Source organism: Balaenoptera borealis (genome assembly GCF_965194805.1).
Source record: "Balaenoptera borealis genome assembly, chromosome: 10".
Classification (NCBI taxonomy): domain Eukaryota; kingdom Metazoa; phylum Chordata; class Mammalia; order Artiodactyla; family Balaenopteridae; genus Balaenoptera; species Balaenoptera borealis.
In genome coordinates, this window is record NC_138874.1 from 13,688,159 (window position 1) to 13,713,433 (window position 25,275).

The window sequence follows — 25,275 nt, forward strand, 5'->3', positions numbered from 1 at the left end:
GATACCCTCTGACTTTTCCTCCCTCGGTCCCTCCAAAGTGGTGGGTGGGACGCAGGGTGGCCCAGGGGATGGAGGTTTGAGATCACAGAGTTGTGAATCCTGACAACGGGGGAAGAGGGCCAGGAGTGGACGAGGTGCGACTACACGGTGGCTGGTTTGACATCCCCCGTTCCCACCCCCGAGCCAGCCACTCAGGCTTTGGCGGACGGGAGGCGGTGACGGGGGCAAAGCTCCCCAGAAGCTCAGCTCAGCCTCCCACTAACCAGGCCGGAGAGTGGACTAAGCTCCTGGACCTGCCAGCCGCGTGCCCGGAAGCCTTGCCGTGTGCGGACTGGACTGTGGAGTCAAGGGCTGAACTCAAACCCTGATTCTATGTGACCAAGTTTCTTTGTGAGCCTTTGTGTCCTCGCTGTTGAGATGGGGGCAATGCTATGCACCCCAAGGGCTATTGCAAGGTTTAAGAGAGAGCCTGCGTGGAGAGCCCTGGGCTCAGGGGCTGGCACTCTAGTGACGGGGGTTCTGAGCATAATGAGGTCCCAGAGGGGGCTTTTCCAGACCATCACAGCCACCGCTGCTTCCCTGCTGTTGGCCGTCCATTATCCTTCCTAACGGTACTTTTGTTTTGCTTTGAGAAATTGCCTCTTTCCCTCTAGGTACCATCTGGTAGGACTGAGATCATGACTCCAATACCACTGTCGTCACCCAGCAAGGGGCAGGCACATGCCTTGCTCTAGCTGGGAGTATGCCAGCTCCCTGGAACTCAAAACTGAGAAAGGGGCAAAGAAACGCAGAAATACAGGCAGTTGTGCTATAGGTCCCTGACCAGACTCCTGGGAGTAGACCATTCTTGTAGCTCCTGCTTCTTAGGGCTCGAGAAAGCCTTTGGAACCAGAATGCCAGGTTTGGATCCCAACTCACATCCTCTGTGTCCTTGGGTGAATTGTTTAATCTCTTCCTGCAGGAGGTACCTTGTGGTGTTATCGTGGGATTAAGTGAGTTGCTACATGTGAGGTGCTGAGAACAGAGGCTAGCAAACATGCAGGGCTGTATGTGATCCCTGTTGTAATTTTGAACATGGCTCTCAAAGCTCCCTCGGATTCGGTAAATGCTTAGAAACAAGTATTATTTTTCCAATAAATTTTCTTCAATTCAAGTGAACCAGAGTTGGTTTCTTTTGCTCTAACTGGCTAGGAGGCTAAGCAAACACAGAGATATCTATGCTGTAATTAGTGATTCATGCTGCAGCTGCATAAGCTCAGTCCCTCTGGAGACGGTTGATGGCGACAGGCCTCTCCTCCTCCCTGGCCACAGCTCAGCTTCAGACTCCGATTCCCCAAAATGCTGACAGCTTAGGAGTTCTCGGTGAGCTCCTGCCCCAGGTGTGCAGGGGGAGCAGTTCAGCTTGTCAACAGGGACCTTTAAGCTGCCAGTATTGATCTTTCAGAGCCACCAACCAAACTTCCTTGGTTAGGACTTAACGCTGAGGTCAAAAATGAGGCAGACCTGAAGGGAACTGGCTGCATCACTGCATGTACCCGTGGGCACACGGTTGCATCCCATTCTGATAAGAGGGTCAGTTAGTGCCAAATGACCCTCAAGAGGGACTTCCCTGGTGGCACAGTGGTTAAGAATCTGCCTGCCAATGCAGGGGACACGGGTTCGAGCCCTGGTCTGGGAAGATCCCACGTGCCGTGGAGCAACTAAGCCCGTGCGCCACAACTACTGAGCCTGCGCTCCTAGAGCCTGTCAACAAGAAGCCCGCGTGCAGCAATGAAGACCCAACGCAGCCAAAAATAAATAAATAAATAAATAAATAAATAAATAAATAAATAAACAAACAAACAAATACATACATACATACATACATACATACATACATACATTTACAAATGACCCTCAAGAGCGCACATGTGCAGGAACCAGACCCAGAATAATTGGAAATTCCACGTCCCCCCCCCTAGGGCGTGGGCTTGTCAGTTCCTGTTGGAATGAACAGGCAAGGGCAGCAGACTGTACCACCTTCAAGACACAAGCCACCTCAGCACGACCTGCCAGGCGGCTCCATCCCTCGACACCCTTGCATCTCTGTTCACCTGCCTGATGTGGTCTCCCCCTTGCTTTGCCAGCACCCACAAGTCATCATTCGAAACTCAGCTCAGACGTCCCTCCCTCATGCTGCTTCCCCTCCCTGCCACCCCCTCAAGGCTGGAGGAGATGCTCCTCTTCTGGGCCCCCGTGCCACCCCACACCTCATTATAGTGTACCGTCATCATGCATTTACCCTTTCTTCTGCTCAGTTGTGTGGTCTTACAGGATGGGTACCCTGGTCTGCTTCATCTCTGTGTGAGCTATCGGTGTATAGTCAATAAGTATTTGCTGAACAGATGCATTAATTAGTTGTTTTTTTATTGGACAATATGGCGGAGAAGTTTATAAAATGAACCAAGGAACAGAAGCAAGGACCAGAGCTCCATTTCTGCTTTGTATCCGACATGCAATGTAACGTTAGACTGGTCATGGAATTTCACTTCTTACACTTTGGGGGTAACTTACTGTCAAAAAGGATTATATAGCCCTCATTTGTCACTAACCATGTAGAGATATCAGGAGGAAAACAAGCTTGCGAGGTACACTACGTGTCTCGCACTGTCACTTTCAAACTTGCTCAGGAAGTGCTAGATTTATGTTTCTCTCAAAAGAGAACACATGGATTTCAAGCAAAATGAAACTATCCAGAAAAAGGTTCAGAGTAAAGACAAGGAGTTCAGAGAAGACCCAAGTAATCAAAAAGGCATCCTTTAGTCACCTCCACACAGCATGCCCGATTCCAGGAGCTGTATGTGTCACAGGGAATGCCTGTCTCTCTATGGTTGAGGGATCATGGAAAAAGCCCAAATTAAAAAAAAAAAAAACAAGTATGAAAGAAATCTAGGTATGGATCTAGTAGAGAACACTGCTAAATTTAAAAAAGTGTTTTGGGACTTTCCTGGTGGCGCAGTGGTTAAGAATCGCCTGCCAATGCAGGGGACACGGGTTCGATCCCTGGTCTGGGAAGATCCCACATGCCGCAGAGCAACTAAGCCAGCGAGCCACAACTACTGAGCCCGCATGCTGCAACTACTGAAGCCCGTGCGCTTATGGTGAGGGCTAGTCCTCCTCTGTCTGTCACGCACGGCTGCTCCAGGCGCCTTCTGAGACATTCCTCCCAAAAATCTGCTCCATGGACCAAGAGACCCAGAGACCTTCAGCATCCTCTAAAGGAACTTGGTGTCCTTCCCAACCAGTATTCTTTGGCTCCACAACACAGCCCACAAGCACCGCACCCCATGCCCATCCCCTACCCAGTCCTCAGGAAGACACTCCTCTCCCTGCCTCCAGATGGGTTACTTCCTTCAGCTCACAGCCCTGGCCTCCATCTTCTATCAGGGCTGGGACAATCTGCCTTAATCTCCATGAAGAGGCCAAAAATGCAAAAGCTATTTATTTGGTTCCTGGAAGTTGTATGAAGCAAGGCCAGCAGTGTTGGTCTGGTTGTAAAAAGAGAAGACACACTGGTCTTTTATTTCTTATAAATCGCTGTTCTCTAGGTGTTGCTTTCTCCTGGATATTTACAAGAAGAAGCCTGCTCCATGGGACCCACAGCTCCCTCTGCTTGTCTCTGTCTGCAGAAATCTCCCTACGTTGGCATCCCCAGAAGCCTTTGCAGCCTCCTCTCCTTCTCGTGTGGCTCCGCAACAAGAGAAGCCACCACAATGAGAAGCCCATGCACCACAACAAAGAGTAGCCCCCTCTCACTGCAACTAGCAAAAGCCCGCGTGCAGCAACGAAGACCTAAATCAGCCAAAGATAAATAAATTAAAAAAAAAAACCTGTTTCCTCATTCTTCTGCAACCAAAGGAAAAGATAGAAATATTTTGACCAATAACCAGGGCATGGCTCAGGCAAGAGACACAAGACAGTGAAATGGAAAGAGTGTGGTTGTATTAGACAGCCTCAGCTTGGTAAGCTGCAGTAACAAACATCCCCCACCAACTCAGAAGCTTCCAACAACAAAGGTTTACTTCTTGCTCACACTGGATGCCCATTGCAGGTCACATGCCCTCTTTGCTTCAGGATCCAAGCTAAAGGAGCATATCCCATATTTGAGACATCCTGGCCTCATAGCAGAGGAAAAGGAGCTATGGCAGAAACACACCTTGGCTGTTAAAGCTTCTCCTGGGAGGTAGCACACATCACTTCCTCTATCATTCATTTGCCCGAGCAAGTTACACGGTCCAGCCTTATATCAATGGAGAAAGAAGTACAGCTCTCCCACAAGGAGAGCAGAAAATATTTTGAACAAATAATTAAATCTAGCAAAATGGTCTCTGGAGTCAGGCAGACTTTGGCTTTCCTTTACTAGTCATGTGCTCTTGGGCGAGTTCTTACTCTCTTATTAGAATCTACATGCTGGGGATTATACTACCTACTTAGTAGTGACAATTCAAATCAAATAACACATTAAAACACGTGACTTTTTTCTTCCTTCCCCTGGGTCACCCAACCCCTCCTTCTATCATTGCCTTCTCTCTCCGTCCTGCTGCCGACGCCAGTGCGATAGGTTTGGCAGGAGAGTGTTTGCGAGAGGGGCAGGAGAGGAAGATGGCACTCGGGGAGACATGGAGCAGTTGAGAATTGCTTCTTATTTATGTATTTATTTGGCTGTGCTGGGTCTTTAGCTGCAGCACTTGGGATCTTCAGTTGCAGCATGTGAACTCTTAGTTGCGACTTGTGAACTCTTAGTTGCAGCATGTGGGATCTAGTTCCCTGACCAGGGTTCGAACCCAGGCCCCTGCATTGGGAGCGTGGAGTCCTAGCCACTGGACCACCAGGGAAGTCCCAAGAATTGCTTCTTAAAGACAAGATCCTGGCTTCATATTTCAGGGAGAGGTAAGAAATAAATCCCTAAAATGTTCTGATGTTTGTATAGGACTTTATCCTAAAGGGAATAATAGGATAAGCATCCAAAGATGTATGTACAAGAGCGGTCATCGCATTATTAAAAATAGTAAAAATTTGTACATGATCTTAAATGTTCAGGAATAATGATTAAATCAGTGATGCTTTATCCACATAAATGAATACCCAGTATCCATTAAAATGGCAACGTGTTTCTATATTGATGTAGAACAATCTCCATAATAGATTGTTCAATGGGAAGAAAAACATTATACCAAAAGCACATGTAAGAAGAGCTCATTTATTAAAAAATTATATACATATATATATGTGGTATATATATGATCACTATTAAGGTAATTATATAAATGTGTGTGTGTATCACACATGTAAGAATTGTAAGAGTATAGGTGATTTTTCACATTTTTCTTTGCATCTCCTCTGTATTGTCTGAATGTTTAAAAATAATGCATATTATTCTTTTATAATTAGAAAAAACAATAAAGTTACTTTCATTAAAAAAATTCATACGTTACTAAGATCTCATTTGAAATTTCTACCCTGGGCAGCTAAGCAATTTTACAACTGAAAGCAGTCACAGGCTCTTTCCCCAAATGCCCTCTGATTCAGGACATGTGAACTTCAGAACAATGTCTTGATGCAAAAATACTGTTTCTTATTATAACCCTGGATGGCTAATATTTTCAACATAATTGATTGTGGTCATCTTCATGAGGGCTCAGGGAAAAGTCGCAAGGATGACAAGGCGCCCTTTGAGAGCCCCCTCTCTCCTCCACCCCCTCTCCTGCTCTCCACCCAGAGTCTCCAGGGCCCTCGCTGCCCACCCAACACCACAGCCCCTCTCCCACCTCAAAACCTTCATTCTCCCCGACCCACGACCGGAATCTGAACTCCCACTCGCCTTAGTGTGCCTAGCCTCTGCTCGAAAACAATTCAAATTCAATCCAGCCAAACATTTTCACAGGGTACAAGGAGACAACCAGCTTCCTCTGCCTGGTTGGTAACTTGCAATTGTCTTTCACTGTCCTGATCCTCAGTGCCTCCGAATATGACTTATAGGGTCACTGCAGGTGTAGTTAGCTAAGATGAGGTCATAGTGGGGTAGAGTGGTCCCTCATCCAGTATGACTAATGTTTTTAGAAAAAGGGAAATTTGGACACAGACACACACACACAGGGGGAAGATTGGAGGTATGTAGCCACAAGCCAAGGCACCGCCTAAAGCCAGGAGAGAGGCCTGGATCAATGCTTCCCAGAGCCTTCAGAGGGAGCACGGCCCTGTGACACCTTGATCTCTGACTTCCAGCCTCCAGAGCTGTGAGACAACAAATTTTGGTTGTTTTAAGCCACCCAGTTTGTGATAATTTGTTACAGCAGCCCCAGGAAACTAGTACACTATGCACAGTTTTTATTCCTATTCTAACACGTGTTCTTTCATATATATTCACTAAATGGAATCATATTACACATAGTCTTTCTCTACACCATAAAATGGGCTTTGGGTTCTTTAGAGAAGAGGGGACACGGCCAAGCTGCTTGTACCTTCAGGAAAGAAGTCGGGGGTTACACTAAACTGAGTGCCCTGCAGCTACCATGCGTACCTTTACTTCATCTCTCTTTGTCCTCATACCTTTCAAGTGTGGAAACGGAGGCTGAGAGACATTAAGAGACCTATCTCAAGACATAGCTCCAAACTGAACCCAGAGCTTTTGATTTCAATCCAAATCCTTCCCATGATATCAGTCAGTGATGACCAGAAGATTGGTGCGGGCAGTCCTAGGATAGATCTCTCTAGCACCTGTTCACGTGGTGTGGTGAAGAGGCCCCACCAAGGGGACAACTGCATCATTAGGGTGATGGCTGTGTCTCAGCCCTCCCACAAGAGGGCTCGGGAACAACCTCAGACACTGAGACAGTCGCCTCTTCTTCCCCACCGTGCTTGGCCTTGACACTCACAATAATCACGATGATGGGGCTGATTATGATTTTGGCTTTCTTTCACTGAGCACTTACTATGTGGTGTGCGCTGCCATGAGTTCTTTTTGTTTATTTATTTGGTTGTGCTGGGTCTTAGTTGTGGCAGGTGGGCTCCTTAGCTGCAGCTCGCGGGCTCCTTAGTCGCGCAAACTCTTAGTTGCGGCATACATGTGGAATCTAGTTCCCTGACCAGGGATCGAACCCGGGCCCCCTGCGTTGGGAGCACGGAGTCTTAACCACTGTGCCACCAGGGAAGTCCCCTGTCATGAGTTCTTAAAATGCATGATCTCATTCCCTGGCAGGTGGTAGAGTTTTAGGAGAGTTGTCTCTAAAATGAACTTTCTTATTCGGTGCATTCTGCTACCTCTGGAGCACTAAAGAGCTCGGGAGTGGCAGTCTAGTAAACTGAGACTCAATCTGTTCTCTGGACAAGATGCAACAGCTAACATCTGGGAAAAATCCCACCAATATTTCCAGCTGGCTTCTGTCATCCCACGAGATCAGCCGATTGTTTCCAGAACCATTAGCTCATCTAATGGGGGAGGGGTGCACCATGCTAATGAGTGTGAATGGCTTTCTTCAATAAGGGGCCCAGAAAAATGCATAATTCCTCCTGCCCTCATTTTCCACACTGTTCCCTGGAGTGCCCCCTCCTGCATGAATCACTCTGTTCCATGAAGCTAAAAGGGACCCCACCGGAATAGTCATTTACGGTGTTGATATTAGAATACATTTTGGTGTTGTCACCATTCACTTATTAAATAGATGCTTCTTGTGGCTTACTGGGTGCCAGCTGCTCTGCTGGGTACTGGGAGTACAAAGGCTTCCCTGGTGGTGCAGTGGTTAAGAATCCACCTGCCAATGCAGGGGACATGGGTTGGAGCCCTGGTCCGGGAGGATCCCACATGCCGCGGAGCAAATAAGCCCGTGCGCCACAACTACTGAGCCTGCACTCTAGAGCCCATGAGCCACAACTACTGAAGCCCGCACGCCTAGAGCCCGTGCTCCGCAACAAGAGAAGCCACCTCAATGAGAAGCCTGCGCACTGCAATGAAGAGTAGCCCTCGCTCGCCGCAACTAGAGAAAAGCCTGCGCGCAGCAACGAAGACGCAACGCAGCCAAAAATAAATAAATAAAATAAGTTTATAAAAAAAAAAAAAAAGGAAACTGAAAGCAGGATCTCAAAGAGGTATTTGCAAAAAAAAAAAAAAAACAAAGAGTCATTCAGATCATGTTCCAGTGGTAGCAAACCAGCCTGGGATAGGATGGTAGGCGCACAAAGCCCCCGGACCAGAATCCTGACTTTGTCCTTGTACAAAGGCCATTCACGGGGCAAAGCCACGTGATGTTTTTTTATCACCCGTAACCCAAACTGCCTCTTCATTGGGATCAGGCCAACCGCAGTCACTGGCAACCATAATAGGATGGTTTTTGTGACAGTCATGTCTGATGAGGACTTGTGTCAGAGTTTTCTATCCATGGTCAAATTACAAAAAAGGACACTCTCCTTTTTGTTTGGATACCTCCCTCCTTTCACCTCTCCAAATCCTCCCAGCACTTTGAAACCCAACTCAGCTCCATCCAACGCCCTCCGTGCAGCCTGCCGTCGATCTGACTCTGCTCTGCGCCCGTTTACACTTAGGGTTTAGCCCCAGTTACCTGCGCTCTGGTACTGTTCTTTATTTCTTGTGAGGAAATGGACAGACAGGCCTTCCTGTCTATCTAAAAGGCTAGAGCTAATGACCAGTGCAAAACCGCCGTCTTTATCAACCTTTTCCCAAGTTCCTTCCGCCGCTGCCTTGCTCCTTCTTTTCCCATACAGTTTCCTCACTTCTTTTTTGGCCCCCTTCTCCTCTTAACTTAGCAAAGCAAATTGAGATGTTCAAAAGGGTTTTGCTGCCAGGTTTTACTGGCAAACAGGATAAATATAACAACCTGGGAAAAGAATGCAAATTTACAAGAACTCCAAAAGGATTATAGCCAGGCTATCCCTGTTCTTCACTGAAATTTAAATGAAGCCAACGTTTAATATTTCTTAGGCTCTCAAGCTAGCTGTCCCTTTAAAGGTGGCTTCTGGAATCCACTTCTTCCATCGTTCTCTCACCACTCTTTCCAGATCCCGAATGTTTTCTGTGAGTCTCAGATGCTAAAGGATGGGTAATTCAAGTTCCCTCACTTTTATCAGAAGTGGTGTCACAGTTCTCAAGGTCCCTCTGCTTCGTGTGAATATACGTTCATCCCTGGTGCTCGACCAGCAGATAATAAGCTGTTTGAAAGGAGGAGCTCGATTTTCAATATCTTTTTTAACATCTCACACAATGCCGTACCTTTAAGTCTCTCCTTTCTTTCCCAACTAATAAAACTCCTACCCATCATTCACGACCCCAGCTCAAACACTATCTTCTCCTTAATCGCCCGCTCACTACCCTTTCCACTTCCCCTTCCAAATCTCCAGGCGGAATTAACTGCCTTCTCCTCTCTCGTCCCTCATCAGTTTATTCACATGACAAATATGGCACTTATTCCACTTTTTTATATTGTCTGTACAAACATTAGGTTGGAGTAAAATCATCCTCTCCAGTCGTCTGTGAGCTCCCTGCAGCCTGTTTCAAGTGTATCCACAGCCCTTGGCACAGCCTGTGGGTTACAGTAGGTGCCCAAGGCATGCTTGTCCAGTGGAATGTTTCAGTTGCATCATACAGAGTCATGAGATGCTGTCTGTCTTCCACGTGCTAGAGGAGACACAAATGGACTCAGGAATGAAAGCCCCCTTAGCTGTCCTCATACTTCCTGTGGCCCACACCACAGACATTCCACCACCTTCCTCACCACCATCACCATCACACCATCCAGGAAAACCCCGAGGTCTGTGTACCCCAACCGAAGCAAGGAGTTCGCAGAACCAGAGGAGCTTGGAGAAGTTACCCATAATGTATACAAGCAGAAATCACTTGAGGAACTACCTGCATTTTGATTTAATCTTCCTGTTGGAAGATAACTTTGGTCTCTTGGGTTTTTACAAGTGTTGTCAGCGAGGCACTGATTGCTCTTTGTTCTGGCTATCTTTCCAAAGATGTCTGCATAAACGACCTTGGAAACTGGACTTGCTGTCTCCCTCTGGAGCAAAGAGCTCGGTGCTTACTGCATTTTACAAAAGATTCAGCTTCCCTGAGCTCAGGTTCCTCTTCCGTAATGCAACCTACTGTGTGTGTGGGTGTCATCTGGCTCTCTTCACATCACCCTGGGGGAACTGGGCTCGGGGAACTGGCACAGACGTGCTGATTCTCTGACTGCTGCTGCTGCTGTGAGTGATAAAACCGTCCTCCAACTCTGACCCAGGAGTCTCACGTCTCCTGCCCACATCCATGAACTGTGGCAAGAGCATGTGTTAGCTTGCACACAGGCAAAAATCTCAAAGCTCTTGTGGTTCCTGACACCCCTCAGCAGGGTCTTCTGGCCTTAACGTGCCCTGACTTCCCTTCTGAACATCTTCATATTCCCAACAAGCTACAGGGGTGGAACCCTGCTGGGCTGTGTGAAGGACAAATATTCATCAGTGATAAGCTGCAAATACGTGTACAGGAAGCCGGTTTGAGAGGTGATAATCACACCCTCAAAACAAACTGAGGTATGTGGTGATATTCACATGAAAGATGTGAACCAGGACACATGATCCTGCTGTGAAGACCAGACACAGTCATTTTGGAGTTTCTTTATTATAAGGGACTAAAAGGGAGAAGGGAGCAGTCATGTGTCCCAGTGACTGGGAAAGCCCCTGTTTCTTGATCTGAACATTTCAAACAGTATTTAGCTTTTGTAACAGTGATCGGGCACTGCTCAGAAGTAGGGGACTATCTTTCTTTTTATTATTGTTATTTGTTTATTTATTTTGGCTGCGCCGGGTCTTAGCTGCGGCACTCAGGATTTTCGTTGCAGCATGCGGACTCTTAGTTGTGGCATGCGTGTGGGATCTAGTTCCTCAACCAGGGATCAAACCCAGGCCCCCTGCATTGGGAGTGCAGAGTCTTACCCACTGGACCAACATGGAAGTCCCAGTAGGGGACTATTTTAATGAGGTTTTCCAGAAGTTTCTTGTTCCCTGTGGTTTTATTCAAGCAGGCGACTCATTTATTTATTAACCTAGTAAGTTCAAAAGGGATTTAAGGCAGCTTGCAAGGGTCTATAGAATTCAAGATTGCATAACTTAAAAGAAAGAAAAACAAGGGTGGGAGCATAAAATGGAGGCAGAAATGAGGCTCAAAATTTATAACATAATTACATCCATCGTGCACACACAAAATATTTGGCTCTAAGCATTTTAGCGGCCAAAGAGAAAAGTGAAACCTGACCATTTGCACAATCTAAAGTGTCTATGAGGTTAAAAAAGGGAAACATTTGCATCCCAGAGCTGGCTTGAAGGAGAGATGTGACAGTCACCACAGGAAAGTACAAAGCCCTACCAGGACCCTTATCCCCTCCAGAACAAAAACCTTAAGCCACTGGGGACAAGCAGCAAATCCTGTCCCTCCCCCCTCCCTGCCGAGCAAAGTGAAGACCCCACGTGGCTGGAGATAGGGAAAAGAAAAAACCCAATCTTCCCGGAGAAGATGCAGGAAACACTCATGGGTCCAGACCATTCAAGGCTTCCTATTGCTGGGGAAGGGGCAGGACAACGGAGAAGATGGAAAGGGACTAATCTGTTGACTTGACACAGCCTAGGAAAGAATCAGTGAACTTAAAGAGAGGTCAATAGAAATGAATGAAACTGTAACAGAGACAAAAGGAATGACTACAGGAAAAAGAACAGAGCATCCAAGAACGGTGGAACAATATCAAACAATGTAACATACGTGTAATTGGAATCCCAGAAGTATGAGAGAGAGAGGGCAGAGCAAAAGAATCATCGGAGGAGATAATAGATGAAAAGTTTCCAAAAATAATAAAAGACATCAGACCACAGTCCAAGAAGCTCAGAGAACCCCAAGCAGCATGTGAATGCATACACTTCTCTCCATTCCTGCTGCTTCCCTCCTAGTTCAAGTTCCCGTCTTTATAGCCCAAGTGACTCTCATAGCCTAGGAAGTGGTCTTTCTTCCCCTACTCTTGTCCCCCTACCACACATTTTCCAACTGCAGTCAAAAAGATCTTTTAAAAAATAGGGGACTTCCCTGGTGCCACAGTGGTTAAGACTCCACGCTCCCAATGCTGGGGGCCCAGGTTCGATCCCTGGTCAGGGAACTAGATCTCACATGCGTGCTGCAACCAAGAGTTTGCATGCCACAACTAAGGAGCCCACGTGCCACAACTAAGACCCAGTGCAACCAAATAAATAAATTAAAAATATATATATATATATAAAAAAATAAACATCGCTCCCCAGCTTAAAGTCCTCTAGTCACCTCTCTTTGCATTTACCATAAAATCCCATCTGTTCCCTGTGGCCTGCCAGGCCCTGTGTCCTCTGGACCCTGCCTGTGTCTCTGCTCCTGCACCTTATCCACCTTTTTCATTGTCCTCCAAAGGCACGTTTCTGTCCTTCAAACACAGTGGGTGTCCCCCAACTCTCGTTCTCGGTTCTTGCTCTCCCTGTGAAGCGAGCTGCCTTCAGAACTGTGCTGGGCTGGTTACTTCTCAGCCAATCTTCAAGTCTTGCTTTTCCAACCTTCCCCCTGAAGAAGTCTGCCCAACTGCTTTTTATCACATTATTTTACTTCCATTGTAGTACTTATTACTATCAGAAATTCTCCAGTTTATTTACTTGTTTATGCACGTGTTGATTTTCTCTCTCTTGTGACTAGATCTCTGTTCTTTGAGGGAAAAGAACATGCCCTTCCATGGCCTTGGTGCTTACAATGGTGCCTGGTAGGATACCGGCATTGAAGATTTAAGTGTTGACTGAATAAGGAATTAGGTCGATTGAAGAATAAATACTCATTAGCGGCACAAGCTCAGGGAAATGACTTACAGGTCAAGAGACATCATCAGTTTTTAAGTTATCCTCAGTGAGTGCTAGACCTGACTTTTAGTCATGTGGGTATACAGCTCAGCTGATAGGTTGCCAGACATTTGGTAACACGTTATTTATGGAGAGATGTAAGCCACAATTCTCTGCTTTAAAGAGAACTGTCATTTATGATTATTCATATTTTATTGGTTTCTTGGTTTTATAGATATCACCCAGAATCAAACGATTAGGAAGAACTGGGAGATTGGATAAGTACAAATATTTGCCAAAATTTCCTAACACAACCTTGACCTATTTTTTTTAAACTATGCACAGTCTGGATAGATTTTTCAGATGACATGTGACCAAGGCCCAGACCCTCCTGCTGGAGGGGTCCAGATTCCAGTCTGTTACATCTGTCATTTAGACCCCTTCCAACTCCCTCACCTCCCTCCTTCTGTCCCTTGTGGATCCTTGCCTACCCTTCCCTGCAAACCACTTCTTCCCTCTGCAGCCACATGAAAAATGAAGAGACAGAGCTATTTGATCTTTTAGATTCCCTCCAGCACTCAAGTTCTTTTATCCTATTTGCTCCAAACAAGATGAATTGTGTCCTCCTCACCCTTTTATCTCCTTTTCTGCTGCCCATCTCAGATGAATAAGGGAGGGGTTGTTGCCCCACTCTCTGTCCCCACTTTCTAGACTAGGTGTCCGCTAATCCTATATTTTTTTCATTCCTAATTACTCTTTAGGGAATGCTGTAGGCACCTGTTTTTGTTCAGATACACAGAGCATTCTGTTATTTTTATAGTTAATCAAAACGTACAAGGGAAGAATCGATCATGTTTTTACGGAATCATTTCACAAATTGCAGTGCAACTGTAGCAAGCCCCTTGGCCTCACGTTCCTCACCTGCAAAAGGAAGATGCTGAGATTTATGATCTCTGTTAGGAAACAGGCTACCCTAGGAAGGGCAAGTGCCAAGCAGGGAGGGGTGAATTCATGAGAGCCCCGCAATATCTGCCTGGATTTTCTCCTGCTCCTTTAGGTCTCATGGCTCTGAGAGTTCCAATCTCCTCCACCCTCGGGCCAGGACCTTTAAAACTGCCTAAAGAGTGGACAGAGCGCCCGCTTTGCTTCTTTATAGAACGACGAAGACACAAACCCAAAGGAAACCCAGAGATACAAACAGCAGTATATACGTTTCTGTTTAAACCCAGGGAAGCAGCAAAGAGCACCTGTCCACAATTCCCTTCTCATGAGTCACCTACACTCTGGCCCAGGAGGGCTCAGACAGCACCACCACCCCTCAGAGGTTCCTGCCCATCTCTGGGTCAGGTGGTCTTTGAGCACCATATTGCCTCCCAGCACCCAGAATTTGGTGAACCCGAAGATTCCCAGAGTAATTAAGACTCTGGTTCAAACCTCCGGGACCCCCTAGAGTCCACTTCACACTGCTGTAGATGACTTGCACAGTTACACTGTTGGGCCCAGCGCCCTGGAGCCCCCAAAGCATTCCCATCAAGGTTTCTCAAACTTTAACGTCCATCTGAATCAACTAGGGATCTTGCTAAATTCAAATCGTGAGTCGGTAGGACTGTGGCGGGTCTCAAGGGTCCGCATGTGCAGCGAGCTCCCGGCACTGCTGCTGTTGTTCTTCGGACCACACTTTGAGTCACGAGGTCCTAGTCTAGAAGTCGGCACTTTTATTTTTCTTTTTTTCCCCGTAAAGAACCAGAGAGTAAATATTTTCGGCTTCGCAGGCTGCCGATCTCTGGTCCCAACTACTCAACTCTACCGAAAGCAACCATAGCCAAAAGCAGCCATAGGCAAAATGTAAACAAAGGAGGACGGCTGTGTTCCAGTAAAACTTTATTTACAGAAACAGGCGGTGTGTCAGCTTGCTGATCCCTCTACGCAGTCTCAGAGATTGAGAGATCCCTCTCCTCTAGAACAGTCCATTTCATTGACATCCACAAGTAAGGTCCCATCCACCAAGAATCTCGACCCAGATAAAGGATCTCCCACTGCAGGCTAAAAATAGAACACCTTAGCCGTGGAGTGACCACCAGAGCATATACGAGGAAACACATTCTTCAGTAGTAACATGGGGTTGTCCTTTCACAACCTCTAAGGTCCTCCTCAATTCTGAACCCTGATACTCCATAAATAATCTTCAAAGAGAAGAGAAAAGCAATTCAAGTTATGGGTTCTTGCCTTCTGTCAAACCCACTTTTTGTTTTCCAGATGTGTGGGACGATGAGGAAAGCATGTACTTCAAAGCTTGTAACATAGGGGTTCTTTCTAATAGTTGTTCCTGAATTACTGAGCTCCTTGGAATTAAATCCAAGCACAAGGCAGGCTACAGCCCCGGTGGCTTTAAAGACAGTGGTGATGTTAACACAGAGGGTGGTTTCAGAAGATGCGGCAGCCTCTACTTATTGGAGTCAGCTTATGTTTCTAGGGGTCTAAGCAGAATTGCCATTGGTTCTCAGGGGCAGACGGAACAGAAGTCAGCCTATGCACTTCATTGCCCAGAGCTTCAGAGTTGGTGAAGGATTCAACATCTCAAAAAAATCCAGGCTTCCACTCAGATTGTGCATATTTCCATGCCACATGCTCTGAGGGCCCTGATGGATTTGCTTAGCAACTCTCGGCTTGCAGCGATTAGCCAGAGATGGAGACTTCAGACCTTCCAGAAGATTTTTGCCAAACATTTCTCTCTACCTAACCCTCTTTTTCCCCGTTCAAACCCCACTCAAAAGTGCCTTAGGGCCTTCCCTGGTGGCCCAGTGATTACGAATCCCCCCGCCAATGCAGGGGACACGGGTTCAAGCCCTGGTCTGGGAAGATCCCACATGCCAAGGAGCAACTAAGCCCGCGTGCCACAACTACTGAGCCCGCGCACCTAGAGCCCGTGCTCTGCAACAACAGAAGCCACCGCAATGAGAAGCCCGCCCACCCCTGCTCGACGCAACTAGAGACAGCCTGTGCGCAGCAATGAAGATCCAATGCAGCCAAAAATAAAAATAAAGAAATAAAAAAATTTTTTAAAAAGTGCCTTAGATGGGCCCTGAAAGCTTGGTCTTTTCAGGGGCCTTAAAATCCAAAAGGGGCTATTTAGGCACTAGTTACGCCTATTAAACCAATTTTTGAGGGAAGGCAGATCACTAACTGGTAGTTAAAAATATAAAAATCTAGATACTTGTGATCCTCTTTTTAAAAATAGTTCTAACAATAATGTAATGAAAGTAGCAAACAGTTATTACTAGAAACAAGGCAACCCACCTTATTGTTTTCCCCAATGGTCCCTGTTTACATGAATTTTTAATTTTTTATATAATTTTGCTCTTGGGAGAAAAAATAGGTATAAACGTTTTGGGAGGCAATTTGGCAACGTTAATCAGACTGTCAGAAAGACAGTTCTCCTTTGATATAGCAACTCCATATTTAGAAACTTAACCTGAGGAGATTGTTAAGAATAAAGGCATGGATTTAACTTGAAAAATGCTCCTAACAGCAAAAGACTGAAAACACCTAGATGAAGTCCAGCATCAGGGTGTGGATCAAGTAAAATAAAAAATCCTTACAATGGAATGGCATGCAGCCATCCAAAATGATGTTCATTAATTGACATGAAAGATATTTGTACTGTATTATTAAAGGAAAAAAAGAAAGACAGTTACAAAATAAATATACAATAGAATTCTAGAAGAAAAAACTCCAAAATGTTAGAAATGTTTTTTCTCTGCAAACTGGAATTTGGGGATGATATTTAATTTCTACATCTCTACCTCTGTAATTCTAATTCTTCACAAAGAGCATCTATTCCCTGTGTTATAATGTACTACAAATATTCGAATAAGTATACTTATGATCGTATACAGTTATGATTACACGTTCTGCTTTGGGCATTTATGTGTTATCTCTTTTAATGGAGGAAGTCTTTCCTCTGAGGCTTTAAAGGCTAAAAGCCTTTCTTTATCTCTTTGATAAAATAAGGTAGGACCAGGCTGCTGAGAAGCCAAGTGTCCTTTGGCAGATCCCTGGGGCATGGGAGTAACCTGAAGTCCTGGCTTTCCCGTGATTTCCAGACCTCACTATCTCCTTTGCTCTTGTGAAGTGCTGACTCATTGGGAACAGTAATCTTGGGGTACAATGAGATTTTTGTTTTGATTCTATTCTATTGTCCATGGTTCTCAAAAGACTTTTGAAGAAAGGCTTATCCAGCTGTCCCTTCCTCAGTTCAAGAATCAACTTTTAACCATTTTTAATTCAGAGTCCTGCACCCAGCAGGAATTACAGCGGTTGCTGACATTCTGTGACATGTCACACTAGGAAGAGGTACATCCCACAGTGACCCTCTCCTTCTGGTTTCAGGAAAATTGGAATTCCACAATCAATAGGCAAAAAGACAAAAGCACTCATGGAAAGCTTCCCTTCCCTGTCCTACCTTTCACAACGTATAGTTTCTTCACATCAGAAATTCTTTGAAATTATTAATCCTCTTCCAGGAGAATCATCTAAAAATGTGTTTAGCCAAGACCTAAAGTGTTTACACTGTTTTTTTTTTAAACTTTTTATTTTATATTGGAGTATAGCTAATTAACAATGTTGTGATAGTTTCAGGTGCACAGCAAAAGAACTCAGCCATACATACACATGTATCCATTCTCCCCCAAACTCCCCTCCCATCCAGGCTGCCACATAACATTGAGCAGAGTTCCCTGTGCTGTACAGTAGGTCTTTGTTGGTTACCCATTTTAAATATAGCAGTGTGTTTACACTTTTTTTGAAAAGTGATAATCAATCTTGTTTCAAAGCAGATTTCAGTGTCACTTACATGTCTCTCTCCCCAAGAATCACTAATTAGATGGCAAGCTCCAGTCACGCTAGAGAAGAATTAAAGCTTTGTTTAAGGCTTCTCCAGTCATAGGGATGTTAGGGAAATATTTCTGTCCTGATTCTCGTTCTGGTAGTGTACCAAGCTTTGTCATGGCTCCTGGGATTTTTAGACGACGACAATGACAACAACAACAAAATCCAGAGACTTTTAAGTTTTACTAAAGAACTTAAACTGCCCTGGTGGGAGTGTGAAATTGAGTGCTCTAGTTTATCTTTCAAAAGTAGTCACCTTCACAGCTCACAATGGTGGTCTAGACGCCTGCCCACAAAGCAAGACCAAACGGTCCATCAAGGCTCCCTCTGTTATCTTTTGATCTGAGCCCCTAGTTGAGATGCTCATTAAGAAGCACTGAATGATTTCCCTTTCTGTAGAAAAACAGCACCTGCTGAAAGAGAACAGCAGAACTTCTTCTCACTCTTGAAAACAGCTTTTCACAAAAGTATCTCAGAGAATTCCTTCTGGACCTAGGAGGATGTCTTAGTTCCCTGAAGATGTGGCATTAAATTGAGACATTTAGATTCTGCATAGCTGTGTTTCCCACAGATATGTTTCCCACACTCTACTGAGCAAATATCACATATCTTTCCATATTTCCTCAGATAGAAATGTTATAAAACTGCTGTGGACACCAAATCAAGGATGACCAATGTTTTCCCTGCATGATCTTGGTTCCTGAAACCATTTGGTCATTATCCAACTCACTTTTCCAGGTAAGAGGCTTAATCTCTTTTAAGACTGCAAACTCATCTCAACTCGTTTTGGTTTCCACTCTTTGCTAAGTCTAAAAGTTTGGGTGGCAACACCCAGAATTAGTTCTAGCCTTCTAGGCTGTGAAAATTTACCAGCTCGGAAACTCTGAATGTGAACCTTGTCTTGGTAATTGATCACAGCCTCTTTGCAAAAGAGTTCTTTATTTGTAAAACGACTCTCTTCACTTGAAAGATGAAATAAGCAAGGCAGCTACAATTACCCTGAAGCAATATGCAACAAAATGTCATATGAATGTTAACTCACTCAGCAGACATTCTCATTTAGCTCCAAGCTATTTTAGGACTCAACATAAACACTACCACCTCCTGTGTTCTCCAGGTTACCAAGTCCCTGAGGTCAAATAAGTGCTCTTTGCTGCTGCCCTATAGCTTTCTGCAAGTTTGGTGGTGTTAAGTATTAGGACTATAATAATAATAATGATAAATAATACATATTGGTTACTGTGAGTTGGGTACTGTGCTAGAGGCTAAACATACAGCATTATACTTACGCCCAACAACAATTATCTGAGTTAGATATTATTCAGTGGGCTTAAAATTGTGCCTCAACGCTTACAGCAAGTAAATTACGAATGCTGAGATTTGGATCCAGGTCTGTGTAACTTACAACAGGGTTTCTGTCAGAGGCACTGTTGATATTTTTCTGGGTTATTGTTTTGCTGGAGGTTTTCTGTGCCCTGTAGCAGCCTCCTTGGCCTCTACCCCTAGATGCCAGTAGCAACTCCTAAGTGGGATAACCAAAGTTGTCTCCAGACATTGGCAATGTCCTGGAGGGGGAGTGAAATTGTTCCCAAATGAGAACCACTGTTCTAGAATTAGGGATTTGACTCCAGATCGCCCTTTTCTGACCTACTATGCAAATTTCCCTCTCCAGGGTGATTTCTGAAGTGTTCCTCATTTGTTCTTTCCTAATTTTTTTGTTTGAAAATGTTGAGTTACAGTAACAACAGGCATGTTGTAGCAGAAATTATACAGTAACTGTATGTAATAAATCTATAGTATGAATGGTTGGTCCCTTCTTCTCCTCCCATCTATGCTCCCCTTTTTGTCCGTTTCCAGTTGGATGATATGCTCTCATATGGCAAGTTGCCTTACTTTCCCGTGTCTTTCCTCCTCAGTCGGAATACATACTTCCTGTTGGGCTCTTTGGAGATCTCCTGCCTCTTTGTGGGGTTAAGAGTTTACTGGAAAGAGGATACTGAATGATAAGCGTCCAAATTTGCAGTTGGAGTTCTTGAACAAGGGACCCGGATCACTGACCTCGGTAGTGAGTCCAGTTGCACGGCCTGGCCTTTGATTAGGAAATCAAGGTGAATGTTAGAAAAGCTGACCCCACTCTTGCCTTGGGGTCTGATCGAGGGCCTGACCTGATTTTGAAGGTTTCTCTCCTTCTGGGTCAGCTATGAGGATACACTGGCAACCACAGGTGTGTGCGAGTTGCCTGTAGCAGCTGTTCCTTCCCACTTGGGAGGTGGCACCTCCAGGCAAGTCCCTGGAAAGATGGCCCACAGCAGCCTGCAGCAGATGAGTGCGCCCGGCTGCCTTACTAGGTGCTTGCTCCACCACACTCCTGCCACCCGGAGTGCCAGTAAGAGAAGGTCTCTCAGGGGGAATGATGTTCCCTTCTTAACAGGGCACATGCCTTAAGTCTCAGATAAGGCGCATGAAGAATTACATCTTCCCTTTAAGCTGAGAGGCATTCTGGGGTTAGAAAGTGCCAGAGACTAGCTGAGAGAGTAGGAAACTTTCTGCTCTAGAAGCTGATGGGAATTCTGCTCTAATGGAGATAGTGTATCCCTTCACTGAGGGTTGGGATAGAACCCTTCCTGCCTTCAGAGAAGATTAACCAAGCATGGGTGGCATCAGACATTTTCCTGCAAGCAGGTGGTAACACTTGCACTTATAAAAAAAGAAAAAAGAAAAGAAAAAAAATATATATGAACTTTTTAGAGGGAGGAAGGGGGCCCTGGGTGTCATAAATCCAGAGGGGCCCTCAAGGTAATTTATTGGTCAATTTTGGGAGTGCAAGAGTCCTGCTTCTGCATTCTAGACCACTTTTGCGTGGAATCATAAAGCCTCAGGCGGGAGGGGACCTAGGGTGTCATCCTTCCATGCCCTTCCCATCTCCAACGCTCAGCTCAGAGTACTTGGAGCTTATTTAACGAAGGGGAGCGCCCTTTTCTTTGCGTCCGCGCCCCACGCCCTGCCCAGCGGGCGCTCACCTTGTGCTGTTTCCACATGGCCCCCAGCGGCTTCACCTCGTGCTTGCCGTGCCGGCCCTCCTCCAGGCACAGATAGCACACCGGGGCTCGGCAGCTCACGCAGTACATGCTGTAGTTCTCCATTTCGTGGTCAGGGCACGTAGGGTACTTGCGGGCCGCGCCGCCCCCCGCCGCTCCGGCGCCGCTGGCACCCGGGCTCTTGCAGCTTCCGCCGGCGCTGGGGGCGCCCTGGGCGGCGCCTGGAGACGCAGAGGCGGCCTCGGCGGGCGCGCGCGGCGGCTGCGGCGGCGGCGGCGGCGGCACCAGGCGGTGCTTGGCGAAGGGTCCCCGGGATGGATGGCACTTGAGCTGGCAGGCAGCGCAGTAGAGCACGTCGCACTGCTCGCAGAGCGTGACGGCCGGCTCGGGCGGGGTGCGGTCGCACAACTGGCACACGGCCACGGCAGCGGCTGCGGACGCCCCCTGCACGGCCCCGCGGCCCTGCTGATACCGCTGCACGATGGCCTCGAGCAGTCGGTTGCGCCGGAAGCCGCGCAGGCCGCGGTGGTCCAGGGAGGCGCTGCGGTGGCACTGCGGGCACGTGATGGAGCTCGAGGAGGCCGAGGAGAGCGAGGAGCAGGCGGCGCCCCGGGCGGCGGCGGCCGAGGAGCCGGGCGGCGCGGGCACCATGGGCAGCACACGAACCCCGTTGGGGGACTTGAGGCTCGGGGTGTACGAGCCGTAACCGCTGTCTGTCTCACTGTACAAGCTCAGCTTGTCCGCGTGGTCGCCGCCGGCTGCGCTCCCGCCGCCGCCGCCGCCGCCGCCGCAGGCCGGGCCAGCCGGCGTCTCGTGGTCCGGAGCGGGCGCGGCGGCGGCGGCGGCGCCTGCGGGCAGCGCTGAGCCCCGGGAGTGCAGGAGCGGCGGGGGCAGGTGCTGCTCACCGTCCGGGGTCTGCACCGCGATGGTACGGGCGCAAGGCAGGCAGACGTTGTGGGAGCACGGCAAGATGATGGGCTCCCGAAACAGCGAGCCGCACACGGGGCACTTCAGCTCCTCCTCCATCGCTGCGCCGGCGGAGAGAGCGGCTCGGGGCGGAGGGTGGAACGGCCCAAGCCCCGGAGACGGGCAGAGGCGAACAAGCGTGCTTAGCGCCAGTGAGAGGGGAGGCGGGCGCATCACACGGGCATGACTGCTTCCCAAGCCGGGGGCACGCCCCTCTCTCTGTCCCGGGGCCACCGCCCACAGACGACTGGGGGCAAGAGGAAGGAGGGCGGGTCCTCACCTCCTGCCCGCGAGGCTCCTGCACCAGCGGCTTCAACCTGCGGCCAGAGTCCGGAGCTGGTCGGCTGCCCTCGCGGTGGCCTGCGAGATGCTTTAGGGGATGAATCAGCACCAGCGCCGCCGCCGGCTGCTGCGCGCGTCTCCCCTCCACATCAGGACCGGCTGCCGGGCTGAGGTTCGCTGGCTCTCCTCTTTCAGCCCCTCGGTTGCAGTGGGCAGCTGCCCAGGGGCCCCTTTTGCCCTGGCCGGTGGCCACCCCCAGTCCGGGCGATCTGTAGGTGAGACGGCGGGCGACCAGGCCTCTTGGCCGTGGGGCTGGGTTCAGCACCACGAGGCGGCGGACAGCGCCTGGCAGCCGAAGCGGGAGCCCGATCTCCGCCCTCGTGGGCCCGGGGGCCTTCACCTGCCCGGGCCTCTGCTCCCGCGGCTACCTCGGGGGGCCCCGCCGGCCCGGAGACCTTCTCTCACCTCCCTCTCCGGCCGCTGCCGACGCGGGCCGAACGCGCCCTGGGGCCTTCTTTCCGCGGCCAGGACGGCCCCGCTGCTCCGGTTCGCCGCTGCGGCTCCCGCGGCGCCTCTGACCTTGGCCGCGCGACGCGGCAGCCCGCGGGCGGAGGGCGAGCGCCCGGCTGGCTCGGGAATGCCCTCCGGTCCCCGTGCCGCCGCCGCCGCCGCCTCCTCCCGGCGCCGCGCGCCGAGGAGTTGTAATTTCCAGGGCCGAGAGTAGTGGTGGGGCGGAAGGAAGGCGGAGCGAGGAGGGGCCCGCTCGGCGAATGAGGGCTCGCCTCTCGCTGCTAGGGGAGTCCTGGGGCGATGTTAAGGGTTCGCAGAGAGGATCACTGTTAAAAGCAAGCTGTTATTTGGATGGAGACTGCATCCTGAATTAGCACAGCGACCTGTCCCGCCTCGCCCCTGCCAGCATCTCTCCCGCCCACTCCCCTGCTTCCACCTACCACCATAAAAGGGGAACAACAGGGACCTAGAAAGTCGGTTGTTTACAAATGGAGAGGTAGCACAATTGGCCGTCGCTCCAAAAAGTGCAAGCCACAAAATATCGGACAGCCTGAAGTCAAAGGGTGAGGTTTTATTTGTGGGTTGAACCACAAGCCATCTCGTCTCTTCAGTCGAGAGTGCCCCTCCGCGATCCATGTCAGTCGTCTCTGCAGAGGGAGGACACGACACGGGGTTTATAAAATGGGGCTTCCCGGCGGAACGCGAAAACGGGCCACTTTAGGCCCGTTGGCCCTCGGAGCAGATTCCCGGGACCCAGGCCTGCCCGGCCGCGGATGGGGCGGCGTGAGGCCGGCGGGAAGGCACCGAGCGGGGATGTTCGTTTTATGAATGAAAAAGATCTCCACATTCCGCCACGCCATCCACGAGGAGAGCCTCCCACCCGCGGCCCTGGCTGCTTGGTGTGCGGGGAAGGATGGGTGGGGAGGCCGCGCGCGCCCAGGGAAGCGCTCGCAGCGCAGCCGGCTCTGCCTACGGACGCTTCACGCCGGCGTCAGACAGACACAGGTTAGGCAATCGCTTGCTTAAAAACCACAGGAATATTGAAGTCACGCCTCCCTCTGTTCTCGGGCTCTCCGGCACTCAAACAAAGGCCAGGGAGGCGCCGCCGCGCCGGGCGCGGAGCCGCAGCCCTGGGGAGGCCCCAGGGCCCCTGGGGACGGGGCCGCGCGCAGGGGGACCCCTGGGGGAGAGGCGTGCTGACGCGGCCCTGACACAACTCTGCGAGGCAGGATCCCGGGTGGGAATCTCAGCTCCTTTACGAACCAGTCCCCCCACCCTGAGCGGTCTGACTGCGCTTTCCTAGTCTCTGATCCTGCATCTGTCAGCGAGGGTTGCAATGATACTTCTGTGTTGAGAACTCAACGAAGCCGCAGTAAACACAGATTGCAGACCCGGCTTCCTGCTCTAAAATCCTGTGACTGTTCAGTTCAGCTTTGCCCACTGTTGGGCAGCCTGTTTCCAGTTTGTCTTGAAGTTGAAGAGCAGGCCAACCGCGTGCCAGATAGAGCAACACAGAGTTAAAAGACCTGACCGGACTTCTCGTCATCTGCAGGGAGCTTAGAACAATGATGTAACCAGGCGTATCCCCAGATGGCGGATGGTGACAACCCCGTCCTAATCTGCCTTCTATAGATAAAGCCACAATATGCTGCATCCTGCCTGCGGTGCTTTGATAAGCCTTCAAGAGAGCTGCTATAGCGTTGCTACACTGCTGAGGAGGGCCGGGGGTGGGGGGACACATGGGTGTAGGTAGGTATGTGATTGAATCATTCACAAATGCACTTCTTGTGATGCTAGCAGTGTCGTCACTCACCCCAGCCCAACTCAGCGTTCCTGGTGACTACAAAGAAAATAATAACCTCTTATGGTTCTACTGTGAACAGACATGCCTCACTCCCCACCCCAACCAGTGGTCATGTGTCTGAGAGACCTCCTCTGCTTTGTCATTTTCAGACTGCTTGGGGGGTGGGGGTGGTGAGGTGAGGGTGGGGAAGGGCTCCTGGAGGGGGATGGAAATACCCCTGTACAGAAGGACCGACAATTCCAGCAACTCTGTCGCTCAGGCTGAGCATGATTTTGTTTCCCATGGGGAGGAAGCTAATCTAATACTTAAGAATTCTCCACCTATGCCTTTCCCACCTGCCCCCATCCCATCCTCCCCAATCTCATCCCCCTAAATCATCCCCAATCCCCCTAAATCAGCTTAACCTTGTACCGCACTGTTGCTAAGGCATTGCTCACTGGGGGGATTGGCATCCTTCAGCTGCTGTGTAGGAGCTGAGGTTACACAGCAATTCCAATAGTTCACCATAGCCATAATCACAAATGGTTGTCAACATCGTCCATAAAAAGCCCTCTTTCTGTCCCAACTGAGTCATGTACCATATGTATACAGAAAAGCAATCTTACTTCTCTGATCCTCAGTTTTTTTCTATTATAAAATTTAAGGATAGAATTCATTGAACTATAAATTTCCTTTTAGTTCTAAAAGTCTCTGCATATTAGTAGTTGTTAAGAATGATAGGGCTTCCCTGGTGGCGCAGTGGTTGAGTATCTGCCTGCTAATGCAGGGGACACGGGTTTGAGCCCTGGTCTCGGAAGATCCCACATGCCGCGGAGCAACTAGGCCCGTGAGCCACAACTACTGAGCCTGCGCGTCTGGAGCCTGTGCTCCACAACAAGAGAGGCCACGATAGTGAGAAGCCTGCGCACCGCGATGAAG

General features: G+C 48.7%; 1 protein-coding gene across 2 annotated transcripts in view; it reads right to left on the minus strand.

Annotated features, from left to right (window-relative positions):
* The window catches only part of TRIM67 (tripartite motif containing 67), a 51,002-nt gene extending 26,475 nt beyond the window's left edge, over nt 1-24,527 (minus strand). Inside the window, exon 1 of one of the 2 annotated variants that reach the window (XM_082407762.1) lies at nt 20,778-24,527. In XM_082407762.1, coding sequence (XP_082263888.1) covers nt 20,778-21,935 — 1,158 coding nt within the window. In that variant the 5' untranslated portion in view covers nt 21,936-24,527. The remainder of the gene's footprint in view (nt 1-20,777) is intronic. The other variant, XM_082407763.1, reaches the window with a different exon arrangement.
* Nucleotides 24,528-25,275: the final 748 nt, after the last annotated feature.